General features: G+C 37.1%; 1 protein-coding gene across 1 annotated transcript in view; it reads right to left on the bottom strand.

Annotated features, from left to right (window-relative positions):
• SLC16A7 (solute carrier family 16 (monocarboxylate transporter), member 7) overlaps window positions 1–8,481 on the bottom strand; it is a 53,327-nt gene extending 44,846 nt beyond the window's left edge. The window contains exon 1 of the mRNA XM_006886095.1: window positions 8,262–8,481. Coding sequence (XP_006886157.1) covers window positions 8,262–8,481 — 220 coding nt within the window. The remainder of the gene's footprint in view (window positions 1–8,261) is intronic.
• Between the last annotated feature and the right edge of the window lie 14,069 nt (window positions 8,482–22,550).

Raw genomic sequence — 22,550 nt, 5'->3', positions numbered from 1 at the left:
AGCAAGCACTTCAGGTCCTCCTCAGTTTCAGCAAGCAGGATTGCATCACCTCCATAACGCAGAATGGTGGTAAGTCTACTTCTAATCCTTACGCCACACTTCTCCTCATAAAGCCCAGCCTCCCAGATAATCTGTTCCGCACATAGACTGAAAAGATATGGAGACAGGACACAGCCCTTCCCAATTTTGAATCATGCACAGTGTTTCCTTGCTTTGTTATGATGACTGCCTCCTGGTCCAAGTATAGGTTTCGTTTATTACTGTTGTTGTTGTTAAGTGCCGTCGAGTTGCAGGCGACTCATAGCGACCCTATGAAGGAGAATCCTCAACGCTTGGGTGTCTTTCATCCTCTCTCCAGGTTCATAGGGTTTCCGGAGGCAAGCTATCATGGTAGTGGATGCCACTCCGCCTTCCAAGCTTGTTTTAATAGGGGAGCTCCACCCCACTCTCTGTCCGCATTGGGTAGCCAACCATTAACGCATCTGACATAGTGTCATAGTGTTCAGCCTCACAGCAACCAAAAGTGGCCGCAGTACGGCAACTTGTACACCAGGGCTATATGACCTAAAGGAATGTCTTTGGATTGGTAGCATATACTATACGTAATATATATTTTTATGTGTATAGCAATGCTTTCTTGAGACCAGATTTCAAAAAGTCATGTGAGCCTTTAATTTAGACATGGTTTATTCATCTTTACCCTAAACATTTTAAGGCAGTTCTTTTTTCCTTAATAAAGAATTAACAATCAGAGTTTTTAAGAAATTATAAAGTTTTTTTTAATGCTCTTTCAACTTTATGCCCTACAACTTAAAATCAGGAAAATAAGAGGAATGAGAATATTGCAAGACTCATTTGAGAAATATATACTATTGTATGCTGCTGAGATGATTCACAGTGTCTTTTAAGAAAGTTCAGAACTGCCCCACAGGGTCTCCCAGGTTGCAATCATTATGAGAGTAGATCACCAGGTCTCTTCTCTTGCAGAGCAAATGATGGGTTTAAACTGTCAAGCCCTCGGTAAATAACTGAGCACTTAATAATTTCACCACCAGGCTACTTAATGATATACTTTATTTATTACCATTTGATTCTGAGAACTAATGGTTTTAGAAAGTTAATCATATCATTATCCATTTTAATCTTATTTGAGATAGAGCCTGGAAATAAAAGACTTTATTCTAATATGGAGCTCGGCAATTCTACAGACACATCATCCTTTTGTTAGCTTCAGAATGGCTACTAAAGTATGGACTTTTGTTGAGGACTGTGTGGATTCTATCCAGCTCCAGCTCTTCAGATAGGAATCCTGCATTTCCAAGCATCCAAGTTTGGCATTTATTTAGGTTGAAGTTTAAAATGTTTGATCTATGAAATGTGCCACGAACTGCTAAATATCCCTGCTAGGCAAGCTCTTAACATCTCTATGAAATGTGCCAGGAACTGCTACATATCCCTGCTAGGCAAGCTCCTTACATCCCATATGGTCGTTACAGCATTGTCTTTTCCTTTTTTATCCGTACCCAGATGGAAAAGGATCAAACAACACTACAGAGTTTTAGGTGTTGGCACAGGTATCAGAAACAGACTAGTACTTAAGCCACTATGTAATGATGCTCAATGCTTAAAAAGAATAAAGTCATAGACAGAGTGCAGCAGGCAGGGGAAGTTGGTCTCTGGCTGCTCTGCACACCAGCTTGACCAAGGACTGAGGGCAGTTACAAACTTTAGAAGATGAGGGCACAGGCAGGAGATATTCCCACTAGATTACTGAAGATTGACTGAGCACTGTACAGAGGTAAATGGTGGCCATGTTCCCACAGACCCACGTCTAATAGAGTGTAGCAGTCACGGTCGGTGGTCTCCTGCTGCCCCATGCACCAAAACCTATTAGGAAAATTACAAACTTTAGAAGAGTGGGGTGCAGGTAGGAGAGATACCTACCACGCTACTGGAGACCCAAGAGAGGAATTATGTAGAAGTACCTTGTGGTCCTGCCCCCATAGCCCTCACACCAGATACAGAGAGTGCAGCAGCCAAGGAGAAGCTGGTCTCTGCATACCATATACACCAGGACCACTAAGGACATATACAAATTTTAGAAAAAGGGTGCAGGCAGGAGATTCCCACCAGGTCCTATTGCAAACCTGGGAAGGCAGCTGCATAGAGGTACGTGGCCCCACCCCAGACAAAAAGAGAGCAGCGGACAGGGGGAAGGTGGTCTCACCACACTGTGCTCCACCGACAATTACAAACTTTAGAAGAGGTAGGCCACACTCCAGTATGATTCCCACAGGCCTTCACTGCAATCTAGAAAGTGGAAAACTTAAGGAAAGGTGAGCTTCCCACTGCACAGGATCAAAAAGAACTCCTGGTTGGGTTTTTTGTTTGTTTTTGGGTTGCTTTGTTGTTTTTGTTATTTTTTTATTGTTTTGTTATCTCCTTTATATTGATATAAAACATAAAAATAACTGAAACCATCAATAAGACTTTAAAATATTGTTCAAAGGGGTAAATAAAAATGACTGGCAAAAACACTGGCAAACATAATAAATGAAAAGAATGAATTAAAAAAATTGAATATCAAATAAGAGAGGTGTCATCACAACAGAACCAGAGGAAATGAAATTGATAATATCAGAATATTATTAAAAGCTATTATTATCATTATCAGGTGCCTCGAGTTAAGTATGACATACAGTGACTCTATAAACAATATATCTGAACCCTGTGCTATCTTATGCCAGCCTCACAATTTCCGACACACTCAATCCTATTGCTGCTGCAGTCACCGGGTCAATTCACCGGTTGAGGATCTTTCCTTTCCCCATCCCTCCACCTTTCCAAGCATGATGTCCTTCCCTAAGGACTGGCTTCTTCTAACAACATACACAAAGTATGCAAGCTGAAGCTTCACCATCCTTGCTTCCAAGGGGCAATCTGGTTTTACCCTCTCGAAGATGTATCTGTTTGTTCTCCTGGCAGTCCATAGTCAGTACTCTCCTCTAACACAACAATTCAAAGGCATCAGTATTTCTTCTGACATTTGTTGTTATGCACTACCGTCCGTTAACTGCACAGGAGGAGACTGCCCATCATGACTAAGTGGGATTCATAACAGGTAGGCAAGGATGGTTAAAAATAAAACAAGCAATGTAATTCATCACATTAACAAAGAAAAGAACAAGAACTAGATGATTCCATCAATTGAACAAAGAACAAGAACCACATGATCTTATCAAGGATGTGGAAAAAGCCTTCAAGATCCAACACACCTTCTTAATAAAAAAAAAAAAAAACCAAACCCTTAGAAAACAGGAATAAAATGGAATTTGCTCAAAATAGGGAAAAATATATGAGTAAAACAAGGAACTACTATCATTCTCAATGGATAAAAACTAAAGGCAATCCAATTGTGAACAGGGACCAAGCAAAGATGCTCACTTTCACCACTCCTCTGCATCAGGGATGCATCATGTCCCCATACCTTTTCAATTTGTATGCAGAACAAATCATTTGGGAAGCAGGGCTTTATGAGGGAGGGGAGTGTGGCATCAAGATCAGAGGAAGACTCATGAACAATCTACAATATGCAGATGACACAACCTTGCTTGCTGAAACTGAAGGAGACCTGAAACACTTGCTACAAAAGGTCAAGGACTGTGGTATTCAATATGGATTGAAGCTCAACAAAGATTCTCATCACCAGGCCAATTGGCAGCACTATAAAAGATGGAGAAGAGATTAAGGTTGTTAGTAATTACAGCTTGTTCAACTCCACAATAAACACTCTTAACATCAGCAGTCGGGAAATCAAAAGACTAATTGCACTGGGAAAATCTGCTGTTATGGAGCTCTCCAGAGTGCTGAAGAGCAACAGTGTCAGTCTAGAGACAATGGTGCACCTAATCCAAGCCATGGTCTTCTCAATTACTTGTTATGCTTTGGAAAGTTGGACAATGACTAAGGATGACAGAAGAAGAATGGATGTCTTTAAATTGTGGTGCTGGAGAAAAGTCTTGAACATACCATGGACTGCCAGAAAAAGAAATAGGTCTGTCTTGGAGAGGGTGAAACCAAGTCTAGAGGCTAGGATTTTGAAACTCAGTCTCACTTATTTTGGGCAGGTGGGCAGGAGAGATCAGTCCTTGGAAAAGGACATCATGCTTGGAAGGGTGGATGGACAGTACAGGAAAGGGAGACCCCAGATGAGATGAATTGATAGAGTAACTGGGATTATGGGGTTGGCGTGTCAGAATTAGTGAGACTGGCTCAGGACAGGGAAGGGTTCAGAGCTGCTGTACATAGGGTCACTACATGTTATAGGCAACTCAATGGCACATAAGAACAATAACATACAATGACAGGTTTGGAAGCAGGACTGGCACCCACTTCCCAAATAACATGGTTCCAGAAACTCTATGAACTTTGATAAATGTTGATAGGTGTAGAGGGGTTTCAAGCCTTTTGTTCACAGGGTCACTATGAGTCGTGCTCGACTCGAAGACAATCAACAACAACAACATTCAATATTGTACTGGAACTACCTGCTAGTGTAGTAAAAAAGAGAAGGAAATGGATAAAAGAAATGGAAAGACTTTTCACAGAAGACATTCAGATGGCAAACAGACACATGAAGAAATGCTCAAAATCACTGGCACTAAGAGAGACGAGAATGAAAACCACAATGAGATATGATCTCAACCCAGTAGCAAGGGCAAAGTTTAACAGGACAACAAGCAATACATTTTAGAAAGGATGTAGATATATTGGAACACTAATACACTGTTGGTGGGACTGTAAAATAGTACAACCATTCTAGAAGGACATTGGGTGTTTCCTTAAAAAGCTGAACACACAAATTCAATATGACCTAGCTATTCCATTGCTAGAAATACACCTCAAAGAAAATAGAAGGAGTTGTAAACTGAGATTTGCACACTGATGTTAACAGCAGCGTTATTCACAATAGCAAGAAAAGAACAGTCCAAAGGTCCATCAACAACTGGATTGAGAAATTGTGGTACATTCACATGATGGAATACTATGCATCACTCAGGTGCAACAATTTTAAAAATACTATATAACATGGGAAAGCCTAGAGAGGATTATGCTGAGAGGACTTAGTCTCATAAATACAAATATTGCATTAGACCATTATTGTAAAAACAGGGTAACTAGCCAGATGTGTACAAAAGTCCAAAAGAAATAGAGGTGGTGACAGAAGGGTGGAGGGTAGGGACTGTGGGGAACTCATGGAGTCAGAGAGCTTGGTGGGTGGAGGACAAGGGGAAGGTTTAGGAAAGATGCAGTGGGGACCTGAAAAGACAGGGTAATAGTCGGTATAAATCAATGGTGATTAATGTATTGGAATGATCATATGAAACAAATGTGAATGAAAGAATGTGTGAAACATAGTACATATGAATGAAATAGAATATTTGAATTTTGTATGCAAACAAATGTTGAATAAATTTGAAAAATAATAAAGCTAATTAAACTTGACTTAAAATATGTTTACACTGATTTTCATCTTATGGTTTAGTCATATATTAATTTAAACACAAAAATATAAACGTATAGAAATGGAATTAGAAAATTAGTGGATTTATATAAATTAATCAGTAGAGTCTCACTGTCTTTAAATAGAGAAGAAAAAAATGCAAGTATTTATCTTAACATTAATACATATTAGAACTCAGACCAGAAAGACTTTTGTGTTTGTCTAGCAAATATCACCAAATAACCTTTAGCCTAGGAGACAAAGGAGCAAAAACTGTTGTACAGCATTTACTTATTTTTTGTCATGAGAAAAGAGCTGCAAACTGTAAAACAACTATACAAAGGAGAATCTCACAAAGTGCTTTAAAAGTGAAATTTCTCATTTACATGCCTAAATAACATTTTAAAGGTATCTTTTGCTAACAGAAGAAAAATTCATTTTAACGTAACTAAAAGAGAAAGAAACACATACATATGCTTGACTAATGGAAAATAATCAACATGCAAAGTAAAAGATAAGCACACATGTACACACGGCAAACTATAATAATTTACAACATGATTTAGTTTTACCCTGGTAGAACAATAAAGAAAACATCCTAAAGAATAATTATTAGGTAAGAAAACAAAATGACTGTAGACGGTTTAGTGATGACAAGTTTCTGCATTGCAATGGAAAGAACAATGAAAAGAAAGAACAATGGAAAGAACAAAGGCCTGATCTAGATGTCACTCTGTCACTTTCAAGATATAAAGAGCAAGTTCTGAGAAGAGAAGCAAAGCATAGTGATTAAACGCCTAGAGTCCCAATTTTTATCTACCATTAAGAACTGTTTGACTTTGCAAAGTTATTTTATCTTTTTATTTCCTGAGCCATAAAAATGGAGAGATACCATTTTACAGGTCGTTAAAAGTATTAAATTATATAATACATAACAAGCATTTAGAGAGGCCCTGACCAAGCATAAATGCTACCGAATCTTCAATACTATTAATATTGGAACATCTATGAGTTTTTACACTTATATGCTAAATTAAAAATTACATTGGTTATTTTTATTTATTTAAATTCTTGGACATATGATTTGATATATGTTTCTTTTTTTAAGTAAGAATTCTGTTTCTTTATTAACAGCTTTTATTCTTTTTAAAAAAAAATTGTTAATTTTAATGAACATTTACAGAGTAGACAAGTGATATTAAGAATGTTTAAAAAAAAGAATGCCTTAAAATTAGAATATCTTTTAAAGAACATTCAGATTTGAGATGCTACTTTCTTTAATAATTATTACTAATATCTCACATCCTCATGTGAGCACAGAGTGTAACAATGTAATAGTCTAGTAATAATTTAAAGAAAAAGATATCAGAATTATTATATAGATAGATGTATATAATTATCTAATTTGTATCACCCAAATTTAAGCAGGCTCAAAATGTACAAGATAACACTGCAATTTGGCAGCTGATGACAAAGTTATTTTTTCAAGTTGTAAACTGTCAGCAACCGAAGATTTTTCCCATTTAGAAGAAAATATTTCTACCAGTTGCAGCAACTAGAGGAAGTAAGATCACGTATAGATTTCATTCCAAACTAAATGAAAAGGTGCCCCCCCTTAAAATTCTATAATTAGTATATCTTGACTTGTGCAAATAAATAACCTAGTTAAGAGTTTTAAGAAATGATTCAAGATATTAATAAGATTAGGCATTATATGTATAACAACAATCCGGAACAAGAGGTACATTGCAAAGTGGGCTAAGGGAGTGGAGAGGGAAGAAAATACGCATTAATGAATGAATTAAAAATATTAAAAAATTAACAAATGCTGGCGAGGTTGTGGAGAAACTGGAACCCTTATTCATTGTTGGTAGGAGTGTAAAATGGTGCAACCACTGTGGAAGGTATAGCACTTTCTCAAAAAGTTGCAAATAGAGACACCATTTGACCCAGCAATTCCACTACTGGGAATATATCCCAAAGAGACCATAACTGACATCCAAGCAAATATATGCACACCCATGTTTATCACGGCTTTGTTCACAATAGCAAGGAGCTGGAAACAACGCAGGTGCCCATCAACAAACGAATGGATAGAGAAGCTGTGGTATATTCATACAATGGAATACTACGCTGCATTGAAAAACAAGGAACTCATGCAATATTATTCAAAATGGGTGAGCCTGGAGGACATTATGCTGAGTGAAATATCTCAGTCGCAAAAGGACAAATATTGCATGGTGCCACTGTTGTAAAATGAGACTGATATCAGGGTTCGGGTAAGACTGAGAATAACTGGATAAATTGTGTATACTGCACTGAAACAGATGAAGGAGTGAATAATTTAAAAATGATGTATGATAGGGTATTATGGTTATCACAAGAGTCCACAATTAAGGTTGCGTAGTGGAATGTACTTGGGGTGGTGGGAGGGGTGTGGGGAGATTGTGTACCAGGGAGGGAGTCTTTCTTTTACTTTTGAAAGAGAGGAGGGAACTGGGGGGCGGGGGGTGTAGGGCTAGGCTGGGAAAGAAGTGCAGCAATGAATGAATGGAAATCCAAAATCTCTGTAAATGCTCATTAAAATTATTTTTAAAAAATTACTAAAATGATTAAAAATTCAGTTCAAATTATACTTTCAGTTGGTATTGAGTATAATATGAAACAGCTTTAGTACACAGAGATCTAGTATTTAAAATATTGAAGCATAGAGAAAATGTTTCTTAAGCTTAATTAAACACATCACAAAAATCCTTACCTCCTGCATACATAACAGCCAGCATGATGGACGATATCCACGCTATTTCACTGTAGGATGTGCTGAATATTTCCTGAATTTCTTTGAAGAATACTGTGACAGCTTTAGGGAATGCATATGAAAATCCAATGGAGATAAAAGATGCGCCAACAACCACCCAGCCCCATCCTCCATCAGGAGGGGTATACTGAAGTTGGGTCTCTCCTCCTGGGGGTGGCATTTCTGCGTCTCTACTTTAAATACAGTAACCTATACAAAACAAAAAAGAAAAACCAGTTACACTATAACCAAGACCCTTCTTGCACATTTCACCAAAACAGCACTTTCCAGTTATAACTACAAGATGGATTTTATGAGTATATTTTGTAATGCTAATATTCATGGTTATCAGACCATTTCAAAACAAGATGTTATGATATATAAAGATTTTATTCTCATAGGCTAAAGAACAGAAGCATTTAATTTCTATTTAAAAAAAGTTACTGTATTGATAAGAATTTAGATCTGAAACATAGCCCCAACCAAAAAAAATAATCTAAAAAAATTATCTCAATCCACTTTCTAAACAGATGAAAAAGTTTCCATCATTTATAATATTTTTTCATTTAAAAGACATTTAGATTTCATATTAAAAAGAGACTACAAAATACTGATAGATCGTGAAGAGATTGAGATTGTTGACAGCTTCAGTTTGCTTGACTCTACAATCAACACTTTTGGTACCAAAAATTAAAAAGATAAATTGCATTAAGGAAGTCTGCTGTCAGAGATCTCTCCAAGGAACTGAAGAGCAACAACAGCAGTCTGGAGACAAAGGTGTGCCTGATAAAGGCCATGGTCTTTACAGTTACTTGCTATGCCTCAGAGAGCTGGACAATGACTAGGGATGATAGAAGGTGAGTTGATTCCTTTGAGCTGTGGTGCTGGAGAAGAGAGCTGAATACACCATTGACTGCTAGGAGAAAACAAGTTTGTCCCAGAGAGGGTGAAACCAGGCTGCTCCTTGAAGGAAAGGATTCTGAAGCTCTATCTGACATTCTTTGGACATGTTGCAAGGCGGGATCAGTCCTTGGAGAGGGATGTCATGCTTGTGAGGATGGAAGGACTGCGCAGGAAAGACCCTCAATGAGATTCAGTCACTAGGGTAATAGGGGTGGGCGTGTTGGAGACGTTAAGATTGGGAAGGGATAGAGCTGGGTTTAGGGCTCTTGTATAAAAGATCACGATGAGTTGCAGGCAACTTGACAGCACATAACAACAAAAAGTTGTGGGTGTATTTTAGAATTTTTCCTATTGTGTTAAGTGAAAACATAAAAAATGTCCAGATCTATTTTCTAAATCTCTCAGATTAGGAATTGAATGGACTAGTCTATGCATTAGTTTCATTAGGAATAGTCTCTGGATTGCTACAAATATGTACTGGAGAAAATACAACTAAGTTGCTTGCTCCTTAGAGGCAAGGATGATGAAATTTCATCACATATACTTACGGTAATACTTTTGATGATGTTATGAAGAGCTAGTCCTTGGAAAAAGAATTCATGCTTACAAAGTTAGAGGGTCCAGCAAAGAGAGGAAGACCGTCAGTTAACAAAACTAGATAGACACAATGACTTTAGCAACGGGCTACTATATATTAGGAATGATGAGGAAGACACAAGACAGACAGAGCAAGGTTCAGATCCACTGTAATCCAAGGTCGCTATGAGTCGTAGTGCCAGTTTGATGGCATCTGATAACAACAAAGTAGTTCTATCTAGAATGATGGTGCTTGGGGTTTTTTTATCAGACAGATGCCACTAGTTATCAGTATCCCTTTTCAGCAGGAAGTAGCTAAGAGAATACGCCATCACCTTTTCCTTATGAATCAGGGTGAAGTCTCTCTCAGGGAGGAGAGATAGGGAATGGCAAAGGACACACTGACAAAGGAGATTAGTCAAAACTGGCTTCAACAAGCACTGTGGCAATTGGACAATTAAAGCAGACATTCTGAGGGGGGAAGAAGAACGAACTGGGAAGGAGGGTAGAGAAAACAGTGCAACAATGAATGAATGAAAACCCAAATCTCTGTAAATGTTCACTAAAACTAATAAAATTTAATAATAATTTTAAAAAAGTTAGGAAAAGCAAGCAATGGCAAAATGCTAAGACTGGTTAAGTGGGACAGAGTTACTCTCTCTAAATTTCAACTGTGATTTATAACATGGATTCTTGTTCTCATGTAAGAGAGGGAAGAAAACAAAAATAAGCTGATGTAAATTCAATTAAAATGGCAATGGATTTTTTAAAAAAGACAAAAAATAAATCTCAAAAAGATACTAGGAAAAGTGACAAAAGTTAAAATGAAACTTTCTAAAATATAATCAATATCACATATGAGAAAAAGAAAAATTGAACCTACAATGACATATCCATGTTCCACACACATAGCTGGCAAAAAAAGCTTAAGTTTGGCAATGGAATGTGGGCAAGGATAATGGGAAAAATTGTTGTTGGGACTATTTAACTGTCTGGAAAGCAATTTCAATGTAAACAACCTATATAAATAAATCAGCAACTGAGGAACTGAACAACAGATTTCAAAGGGCAGCTTGGGAAGACAAAGCAAAAATATTGTAACGAAATGTGCAAAGAGCTAGAGTTAGAAAATCAAAAGAGCTGAACTTATTTAGCATTTTTTAAGCTGAAGGAACTGAACAAATTCAAGCTACAAGTTGCAATACTTAAGGATGGTTTGGGCAGAAAATTAAATGATCCAAGAAGCATTAAAAGAAGATGGAAGGAGTATACTGAGTGACTGTACCAAAGGAATTGGCTGACACAGAGGAATTTCATGAAACAACGTATAAGAGTCTGTGATGATGAAGGAAGAAGTTCAAGCTGCACTGAAAGAACTAACAAAAAACAAAGCCCCAGGAATTTTTGACCTACAAATTGGCATATTTCAACAAACAGATGCTGTCCTGGATGTGCTCACCAAGCTGTGCCAAGAAATCTGGAGGAGAGTCATGTGGACTCTCTATTTGTTCCCATTTCAAAGAAAGGAAAGTATGGAAATTATTGAACAGTATCACTGAAATCATATCCAGGCAAGATTCTGCTGAAGATTATCAAAAATGGACTGGAACAGCACATCAACAGAAACTGCCTGAGGTGTAGGCAGGGTTTAGAAGAGGTTGTGGAAGTAGGGATATGTTTCATTGATTATGCAAAGGCATTTGACTGTGGCTGACTCTGAGAATATACTGAGAATCCCAGAATATTTGATTGTGCTTGCGTGAAACCTGTATTTGAACCAGGCGGCAGTCATCAGAACAGCAAGGAGATATTGCATGGTTCAAAATTGAGAAGAGTGTGTGCCTGGGATGTATTCTGTCTCCACACCTTTTCAATCTGTATGCAGAACAGGAGGCTGGGCTGTATGAGGAGGAATGTAGCATATTCTTCAGCAACCTGCATTTTGAAGATGACATAACCCTCCTTACTGAAACTGAGGAGAACATGAAGTGCTTGCTACAGAAAGTCAAGGACTGCAGCCTTCAATATCGACTGAAGGTCAACATCAAGAAAATATTCTCACCACTGGGCCCCAACTGGCAGCATCATGATAGACAGTGAAGAGATTTGAGATTGTTAACAGTTTTAGTTTGCTTGGCTCCACAAACAACACATTTGGTACCAGCAGCCAGGAAATAAAGAGATGAATTGCATCGGGAAAGTCAGCTGTCAAGGACCTCTCCAGAGTACCGAAGGGCAACAATGTCAGTCTGGAGACTCAGATGTGGCTGATCCAGGACATGGTCTTTCCAATCACTTGCCATGCATCAAAGAGTTGGACAATGACTAGAGATGCTAGAAAGAGAATTGATGCCTTTGAGCTGTGGTGCTGGAGAAGAGTGTTTAATATACCACAGAACGCAAGGAGAACAAACAGGTTTGTCCTAGAGAAGGTGAAACCAGGCTGCTCCTTGGATGCATTCTGAGACCATCGATGAAATTGAATGATTCAGTGACTGGGGTAATGAGGATAGGTGTGTCAAAGAGAGTAAAGTTAGCACAAGATAGAATAGGTTTCAGGACTATTGTATATCGTGTCACTGTGAGTTGCAAGCAAAACAACATAAAAACAACAACATATAAATAAATGCCACATTTAGAAATCGTTTTAGAAACAGTCTTTCTTGGTCAAATGTAACATAAGTAAAACTATTTACTGCGGCATTATTTATAAAAGTAGAAGTGTGGAAACAAATTATATTAGTTCATTAATGATAAATTGGTTAAGCAAACCATGATAAAGTCTTACAAAGGAATATTATGTAACCACTGAAAATACCGGTTAGCTCTAGACTGATCTCCAAGCCAAATTACTAAAACAAAAAAAAGGCCACGTATAGAACAAACAATATAGTATACTGATTTCTACAAGCACAGCAACAGAAAAGTTCATGTGAAGGGTACACAAATGTTTATATAGAAAAGCTCTAGAAAAATAACACTCACTGGAAAAAAAATATCTTTTACTGGAGAAAGTAACAAAGGGACTGAGGGAAGAATGAGAGAAAGATTTAATTTTCACATACGACATTTTAAGATTTTTTTTTGTTTTGTTCTAACATACAAGTTACTCTTGAGATCTTCATGTATTTCCTGCCCTCAATACTGTTCAGAGTTTCAGATTTAAGAAAAATCCCATTATATTGATATTGTCATATATATTTTTTATACTAAAGGACAAAAAAGTCAACAAAATACATTATACTTCCTTTCCAGTAGACAAACCCCCACCACCACCTTTTGCTGTATCCTAACTGTTGCAGAAGAAACAGAGGTAACTTTTAGAAGTCAATGTTTGTACGTTCATGTTCTCTAACTGGGAAATCTAAGTAGGCTCCTTTAATAAGATTGTTTCACCTCTACCATAATTTAATGGTAAGTTTGAAACTCTTGACACTAAGAACTATAAAGAACTTGAATAAGCAGGGGACCTTCACCTTCACCCATGGAATTTGGATTAGTTCTAAGTGCTTGAATGAAGTTGTACCAAAATTCTTGTTCTGACACAGGATATCACTTATGCTTGTGTCCAAATGAACACAGTTCAAGAAAGTCACTTCCATTATGCCCTTCCAAGTTTTACTGCCAGTACTGAGTAACTGAAGCAGCTACATAAACCTCACATCACCCCACATGAAGGTCATAGGGCTGTGAGAATCACAAGATAGATAACAAGCTGCCACAAAGTAGTCTCACCAGGGAAGTTTGGTGAGAAATAATAAGCCCTGCCAACTGGCATAAAAATGAAATAGAGAAGCAGAGGAGAATAAATTGTAAAAAGCTACACAAGTATCAGTTTTGATGCAAACTGTATTACTCATAAGATACATAATGCATGGATTCAAGCTCCTGAGGCCAGATCACACTGATGAAGGAATGCTGGACAATGCAAAGATAAAACTGGAAATACTGATTTCCCAAAAAGTAGCTGAACTCCAAGCCAACCACCTTTAACTAAAAAACAAACGATAGGATGAAATACATTATGGGGGGGAAAAATCAAGTGTGTCAAGTGTGTCTCCCTACACTTTCCATTATACTACCAATATGGAGTTCGAGTCCACCAGCTGCTCTGCAGGAAAAGCTGGGCAAACTCCTTCAAGACTATTTACTGCTTTGAAAACCCACTGGCGGGTCAGCTATGCATTGTTTCTGACCTGATGGCATACTTACTATAAAAAAAAATCATTAATAATTGCAGTAATACTATTAAATAAGTTTTATAGTTTTTAAGACAAAGCTTTATTTAAATTCACATGGTTCACAGGAAAAGTGAGGGAAACACTATCATCATTATTATAATTCCCATTGATAGCCACTTAACTCCTCCAGTAGATTATGTGATTTACTTATAATCTGTAATGTAAACTAAATGTGATAAGGTAGTTTCGCGTGGAGCTAAGTTTTCGGATATCTACATTTTTCATAGCACTGCAAATATTCAGAACTTTTTTTCTCTCCTTTTTATATACATCGTGTGTGTGCACGTGCATGTGTGTGAGACAGAGCGAGAGATAATCTACTTTATGTAACTGCCAAATAGCCTTAGAAAAGTCTGCAACAGTTCAGGTGAATTATTTGAGAAAAGGCCAAAGAAGAAGGGAAAGTCCTCTTGAGTGTCCCTCAATTTGTGTACGCTCATTCAGGACACTGAGAAGTTGGAAATATCAGTACCCTATAGGGATGAGAGAAAGAGAGTTGATGCCTTTGAGCTGTGGTGCAGGAGAAGAGTGTTGAATAGACCATGGACTGCTAGGAGAACAAACAAGTTCACTCTAAAGAGGGTGCGACCAGGCTGTTCCTTGGAGTCAAGGATTTTGAAGCTTTGTCTGACATACTTTGGACATGTTGCAAGAAGGGACCAGTCCTTGGAGAGGAACATCATGCTTGGTAGGGTAGAGGGACAGCACAGGAGGGGAAGGCCCTCAATGACGTGGATTGATGCAGTGAATGGGATAACAGTAGATTTGTCAGACACAGTAAGGATGGCACAGGATAGAGCAGGGTTTAGGGCTCTTGTACATGGGATGGCAATGAGTCACAAGTGACTCAATGGCACATAACAACAACAGCAACAACAACAACAAAGCACAGTAAATGAGACCAGAACTTAGATGTTATGATGAACGTAGGACTTTGAACATATGCAATAGTAAAAGGAGAACTGAAGAGTCCCAAGAACATAAAAATATGTGCATATTCAGCTTTAAAACAACTCCAGTCTTAATTTGTTTAGGAAGGTTTCAAACATGTCTATCATCATAAATTAAATAACTGTTTTACCTATGCTGTTGTTGCTGCTGAGTACCGCTAAGCTGGAATTAACTCACAGCTGATCCTCCAGGTGGTTTCAGAGCAGTAAATTGCACGAAGGAGACAGCTCATCTTTATCCCTCAGAGCAGCTGGTAGATTCGAACTATGTGCCTTTCGGATTGCAGTGCAACTTCTTACCACTAGGCCGCCAAAGATGTGCTTATGTTATAATCCTTCAGTAGGTTTCATTTTCATATGCCAATTTTGCTATATTTCAAGTTTAACTGACCAATAAAACCTACAGCAACCTGAATTTTTCATTTATATAATTTTCAAAGTGAACCTGTCACTCCCTGTCAGGGTGGCTTTAGTGTATAACAAAAGGACAACTGGAAATTTTCTAATCTTAAGAAAATCCTGTTTTAAACAGAAGTTAAACAGATCTGAGTATAGAGTAGACAGAGGCAAAAGGCACAAGAATGGCACATGTACAAATTATAATAAACTGCTCAGTGTTAATTGATTCGTGCAGTTGGGAAAGACCACAACCTTCCTAAATTTTATCGGCCAATGGTGACTGAATTGTCCTTCCAAGTGGAAATGTAGTAAGGAATAATTTATTGTTTCTCTGTTTTAAAAAAGCATGAATATAAGCTAATAAATGATTATATCAGTGTGAATAGAGACTCTAATTCTAAACCCATCCCTTCCAACAACTATGATTTCCCCGGACCCAGCTCCTCATATGCAAAATGTGATATAATCTGAGGTTCTACATCTCAATTTTCAAACCATCAATCACTGGGTGATATCTAATTCCAGTTCACGAGATATCTGAGTGGGAAACTGCATATGGAACATAATAACATTCAGTTTTTATTTACCTGCCCTTATCTCTTGAGCATAAATTCAATCACTACCTGTTTTCCTGTCCTTTGATACTTTCTGTAAAACTGAAAGTTGTACATACACTTCAGAAAAAAACCCAAACGATTCTTCTTATAAACTCACTCAGTTTATGACTGCAGGGATTTTGGAAACTCCAGATGTTGGGTACTCAATGCAAAGTGATTATTCTATAAATAGGTAGAACAGATACTTATACTCAAAAGCTAGCTTTGAATACTGCAAAATTTAGTAGGAATGTCTTTAATTCCCTCTTAACTATAAAAAGAGCACCACAGAAATGTTATAATAAAATTCCAAATGTTTTGGAAACAAATTTTGAAACCAAATCAAACCTAAAGAAAACCCCAGAAGAGAATTTATTTTACTGTTTTTGATGAAAGGTACATAAGTAGTCATATGATTTAAACATATGAAAATAAAATTATTTAAAATATAATAAAACAAGGATACTTTTTATATTTTTGTTTTTCGTTACATACAAAGAAAATTTTAGTGATTAAAAGGTTATAGTTTTAAAATCCTTTCATTAAAACTAAATAAAATTTTCCTAACCAAGATAAAACAAAAAATATCCTTACTGATCAGATGTTATTTTACTATATTCTTTTAAATAATGATGATAGTATTTCACTAGGATTAAGAATCACAATAATTAATATTACAAAAACACTGGGAACAAATCTCTTTTTCAAATAAAGATGCACTCAATAGTATTAACTCTATCTCAAAAACAAAACTATTCTATTAGCCAATATATATAACTCAGAGCATACAATTTGTTAATGTTAAGAAACAGAACAAAATCACGTATCTATAACCTAAAATATAGCCTAACATAAATACAACTTGTATAACTTAAATGTTACCTCAAAAGACAAAGAAGCTGAGTTTCCCACTTTCTCAGGCTCAGAGGTAAGAAGAGAAATCATTAACTTGTAGCCCGAAGCAAACCTGCACACACATCTGAAGAGACTCTGTCTCAATTGCCCTTCCCTCTCTCCTCTCTCAAATGGGGTAAAGGTAACCCTCCCTTTTTTTGAAGAACTTGCTTTGACATGCAAAATCAGTACTTACATTTCAGAGTATAAACTTTGCTAAATTCTATCATGGGTCAAAGAAGGTGACCATGTCTAATAATTTGAACTGATAAATTTAATCGTCTTCTCTTGATGTCGATGCAGTCACACGGCTTGTCAAGTACACTTACCACCAAGTGACTTAATATCATGTACAGAACACACTGCAAAAGCACAGTAACACACACATTACCGTTGCCTGGGAAACGCTACCAAGTCTGAGACAATATAACTCAGTCAAGTTACACAGTTAAGAACAGTAGTAAAGACACCAAGGCAGTACTGAATCCCCTGCTGCTTACTCTTAATACTACCAAGAATTCTGTAAATACACATTCTCCATCTCAGAGTCCTCAACCTAAGAATGTGCTGCTGAGAGTTTCTTATGTGAGAGAAAACATTTCACCAATTTACATCTACCACCTCATTCTCTCCTAGTGATCACACGTGTGTCTGAGTATAATTGTACTGAGTAGGGTTCTCACAGCTATGGCTTTCTGGAAGTAATTCCAGACCTTTTTTCTGAGATGACTCTGGGTAAATCTAAATCTCCAACCTTTCAGTTTGCACAGGAGTGCTTAATTAACTGCACCACCAGAGACTTGGGAGAGTCAGAAGTGATTCTACTGCACAATGCATTTTAAGCTTTAGATTTTAAACTTCATTTTCTTTCTCTTTTTTTAAGGTACTGTTCCATAAGTGTTTATTTTTTTCAAAGACTTATAGTGCAAGTAAGGGGAAAGTTTAAAAAGCAAATTAGATTTCCAGTCAACATTTCTTTCTTTTATTTTTAAACTTCCTTTTCTAAAGTATGTATAGACATTATAAGGGAACTCTAGTGTCAGTCTGTAGTATTACAATCAATATTTTAAATATGAAAATACTGGGGATCCATGCTGCTTATTTCCAAAGGTCACAAGTTGCGTGTGACCCACAGAGTCCCTATGTACAATACCCTGGACCCTGCTCTGTCCTGAGACGGTTTCACTAACTCCAATACATCCACCCTCATTCCCCAGTTACTGTGTTAATTCATCTCATTCGGGGTCTACCTCTCCTGCACTGTCTGTCCACCCTTCCAAGCATGATTTCCGCCAAGGACTGGCCCCTCCTGGCCATGTGTCTAAAGGTTGTGAGATGGAGCTTCAAAATCCTTGCCTCCAAGGAACAGCTTGGCTTCACCCTCTCTATGACAGATTTGTTTGTTCTCTAGGCAGTCTATGGTAGATTCAATACTCTTCTCCAGCACCACAAAAGAGTCTGGAAACCCCATTGTGGGACAAAGGAGCTTTCTACTCTCCTACAGAGCTGCTTTAAGTTGGAATCACTTCAGGGTGATGGCTTTCCCCTCTTTTTCTTTTTAAATTTCATCTACAATTTCAGACTGCAAAAGCTGGTAACAATCCTGAACGTCTTCAATTTTGGCTTTATTTGTTGGTGCAAACATTTGAATAATAGTCATATTAACAAGAGGTCTTCCTTGTATGTGTAAGGATATTATCCAACCATCAACAGCATTGTACAGACCTTGAAATGTTGTTTTAGTGACGAATGACACCACAATTCCTTTTCCATTTCCTATTCACAGCATAGTAAACTATATGACTATCTGATTTAAAATAGTCATTATCAGTCCATTTCAGCTCACTGATACCTAGAACATCAATCCAAGCAAAGTTTGAAAAATCTAGGTAAACTTTGAAAAAGGACCTAATTGTGCTACATTCCCCTGTACCAACTAAGTCACCAACTAAGAAGCTTCTGAGTCTCAGGGTTCAGAGATTTTCCCAGTCATACCATCTGATCCTGATAGGTTATACAATGCTTTCTGAGCTTTAGTGCATGTAAGGGCCTCCAGGTGCTCCCTTTTGGACAGTTTTTCCAAGAGCATCAGATATGATCCCTGAGAAAAAAAATGCAAAGTTGCAAGGCATAACCTTACAACCTTAGGAACTCTTCAAATGAACTGTTGTCTAAGCATTCAGCACAATCTTTACTTCTCAGTACATGTTTAGAAAACAAAATATTGAGACAAAATGTAATCATTTAATGCTAACTTCATATTATGACCTGTAAATACACCTTTAAACTGACACTGGTGTTAGCTTAAAGATGGAAGTGATTCAAGCCATGTTCTTTCCAACTGCTTGTTATGTATCAGAAAGTATGCCAATGACTAAGGATGACAGGAGATAGATCAATACCTTTGAACTATGCCTTTGGAAAAGATTACTGAAAATCTTATGGATTGCCAAAAGAAGAAAAAAAAATGTGTCTTGGAGAAAGTGCAACCAGAGTGTTCATGGAGGCAAGTTTCATCTCACATATTTTTTGGCATGTCATTAGGGGAGGCCAATCTCTGGCAAAAGATGCCTGGAAAGGTATAGGGAAGGCAAAGGAGAGGAAGGTCCATAATTAGATGAATTGACACAGTGGACTGTAACTTAGGCACAAGTGTGTTAGAGTAGATGAGAATGGCACAGGATAGAGCAAATCTGTTATTCGTAAGGTCAATACGAAGACACCTAGCAATAATAGATAAACCTCAACACAGTGTCTTTTTAAATACAGACTAATTAAATGTCAGCAAAGCTGTCTGATCTTCTTGCTGTTGTGATGTGCAATCAAATCATAGCTACACATAGCGACCCTACGTGTAACAGCTCTGAATAGCCTTTCCTGAGCCAGTCACACTGACTTCAACCCTCAAAGGAATTTTATGTGATGCAAAAATTATAACACAATTGTATACAAAATAGTAACTTTTTTAAGTGAAATATGTTATTAATTATATTAAGTGCAAACTCAAAACTTTTCATATATTTAATATGGCTTAAAGTTATAAAACATTATAAGATGAATTAAAAAGAGATACAAAAATATATACCCAGAATTGATATGTAACTAACAGATATGGAACTTGGTAATATAAAAGAAATCTTTATTGAAATAGTCAGCATTCTGACATTAGATTTTATATTTATTTTGCATTACTTTAAGTGTCATTACAATACTGAATCTGAGGGGGAAGCTTTATCCAGTTGAGAGAAATCACAGTTATTAATTTTAAAGAGCCTATTAGAAAACTTGTAAAACTTCAAATTATAATTCCTATCTTTGCATTCCAAAAGTACCCTTTCTTTTTAATTATATATAATATTTCTCCAACTAAATTACTGTACGGGAGTTCAGGTAGTACACATAAACATCAGCAGTTTCAAACCATCAGCCAGTCTGAGGGAGGGAGAAAGTGTGGCAATCTGCTTCTGTAAAGATTACAGCCTTGGAAACTCCATGAGAAATTCTAATCTATCCCATAAGGTCAACAACAGGATCCTACAGGGTCCTGTATCTTATGAAATCAGAATCTACTTCAGAAACAACAGATTTGCTTATTAACTAATCTACCAAGAATGCAAATTTTCTTAAACAATGAATGTTAGATTGAGCTTTGTAGATGTAGAAAAATAGAACTATAATGACTTAACTGTCATATGTAGTTTCTAGCACCTACATAATTATATAATGTGTTGCCTTTAACAATCTGACTCATTTTCACAAGACAGCATTTAGTTATTTAAAAAAAGGACAGAGAAATTATGATATGAAAGCTGAACAATGAATGAAACTTATGAGTTGTATTAGATGTAAGATAGAGACCACTGTGTTGGCAGGTCCTTTGTGGAAAGAAAAGACAAATGCAAAACAGATCTGCTCACCAGAGGCTTCCACAGCCCTGGGGAGAAGATGGCTGAAGGTGACTAACCTGGCCAAGGTTACAAATTCTCAAGGCTTACTTCCAAAATTATAATAATACATGGTTTGTTTTGTTTTTAAATTCTACTTTCTAAAATTCTTTAATAATTTGGCTATAGGAGAGAGGAAATAAGTCTCAGGGGAAACCTTATGAATACCATACGTGGTCTTGGTACAGGTTATTAAATCTGCATTTGAAACATGACAGTAAGTTCTTGGCATTGACTTTGTTTATCCTGTTAGTCCCAGGAGTCATGTAACATTTGCATATATTCCCAGTGAGAGTCTGATGTTTTTGAAATGATAACTGAGAAATAAGAACAGTGACATTAATTGTGGGAAATTCATGGTTTTCATCTAAAATTGTACAACCAATTCTGAAGAGTAGAAAGCTCAAGTATCTAATTTTTTTGGGGGGAAGGAGCCTCACAAACAGGATGGGACTATACTAAGGTACTGCTTTCCTCAGCTAGATAGTCGTGGTAAATATATTTTTACTCTCTATTTGATTCATCATGAGTTTTGGTTGGTGCATTTCATAGAGAATTGTACTGGTAACCCAAAGACGGCACCTCTCTGAGAGTGCAAATCCACCAGCAGCTCTGAGGAAGAAATAACCTCCTCCACTGCAATTCTGTTCATAATATAAACCCAAATTAATTGTTTGGGAGTTAATACAAATGAGAAGTTAAAATAATTTAATGTTTTTCCTTGGTTTAAGATACTGGTAAAAAATAATTCTATCCAGTTCAGGCTGAAAGAAAAGCTTCATTGTTTTACAACTATCAATGCCAACTCACAGAGTCCATAGTCTACATATAAGAAATCAAAACATAGTAAGTTTTTAACAGTAAAATTCTACAGGGCCTGCTCAGCTTATCTCCTTACTGATACGGTTTTCAAAGCACAGAGACTTAGTAAAGTTCTTGGTACTTAATGTCCTTTAAACCTTGCACTGATTTATTTCATTGACCTTTCTGTTCAAGGAGTTCCTTATTTCCAGAGAACTACCAGAAATACAAGATGGGTTTAGAAGAGATCATGGCACTAAGGATATCACTCTTGATGCCAGAAGGAACTTGGCTAAAAGCTGAGTTCCAGAACGGTGTCTATTTGTGTGTTTCATTGCCTATGCAAAGGCATTTGACTATAGATCACAACCAATTATGGCTAACATTGAGAAGAATGGGAATCTCAGCACCCTTGACTGTGTTCATGCAAAACCTATACCTAGACCAACACGAAGCTGTTGTACAGAGCAAGGAACACTGCATAGTTCAAAATAAAGAAAGGAGTATGTTAGTGATGTATCCCCTCTCTGTACCTTTTCAATCTATATGCACAACAGATCATTCAAGAGGCTAGACTTTATGAAGACGACGGTGGTATCAGGGCTGGAGGAAGACTCAGCAAAAACCTGTATTATACAGATGATACAACCTTGCCCTCCAAAACTGAGGAAGACTTGGAGTACTTGCTGCAGATGATCAGGGACAGGATTATATGTCAACACCAAAAAAAAAAATTCTCCAAATGGGCCAAGAGGCAGCATCACAATAGATGGAGAAAAGATTGAAGTTGTTAAAGATTTCATCTTGCTCAGATCTACAATCAATACCCCTGGCACCAGTAATAGGAAACCAAAAGACGAATGCATTGGGAAAATTTGCTGTCAAGGACCTATCCAGAGTGCTAAAGAGTAACAGTGTCAGTCTATGGTCCTGTCAGTCCTAATCT

Source organism: Elephantulus edwardii, unplaced genomic scaffold (assembly GCF_000299155.1).
Source record: "Elephantulus edwardii isolate Elephantulus edwardi_28Jun2011 unplaced genomic scaffold, EleEdw1.0 scaffold00047, whole genome shotgun sequence".
Taxonomy (NCBI): Eukaryota; Metazoa; Chordata; class Mammalia; order Macroscelidea; family Macroscelididae; genus Elephantulus; species Elephantulus edwardii.
This window is presented reverse-complemented; position numbering and strand designations above follow the sequence as displayed.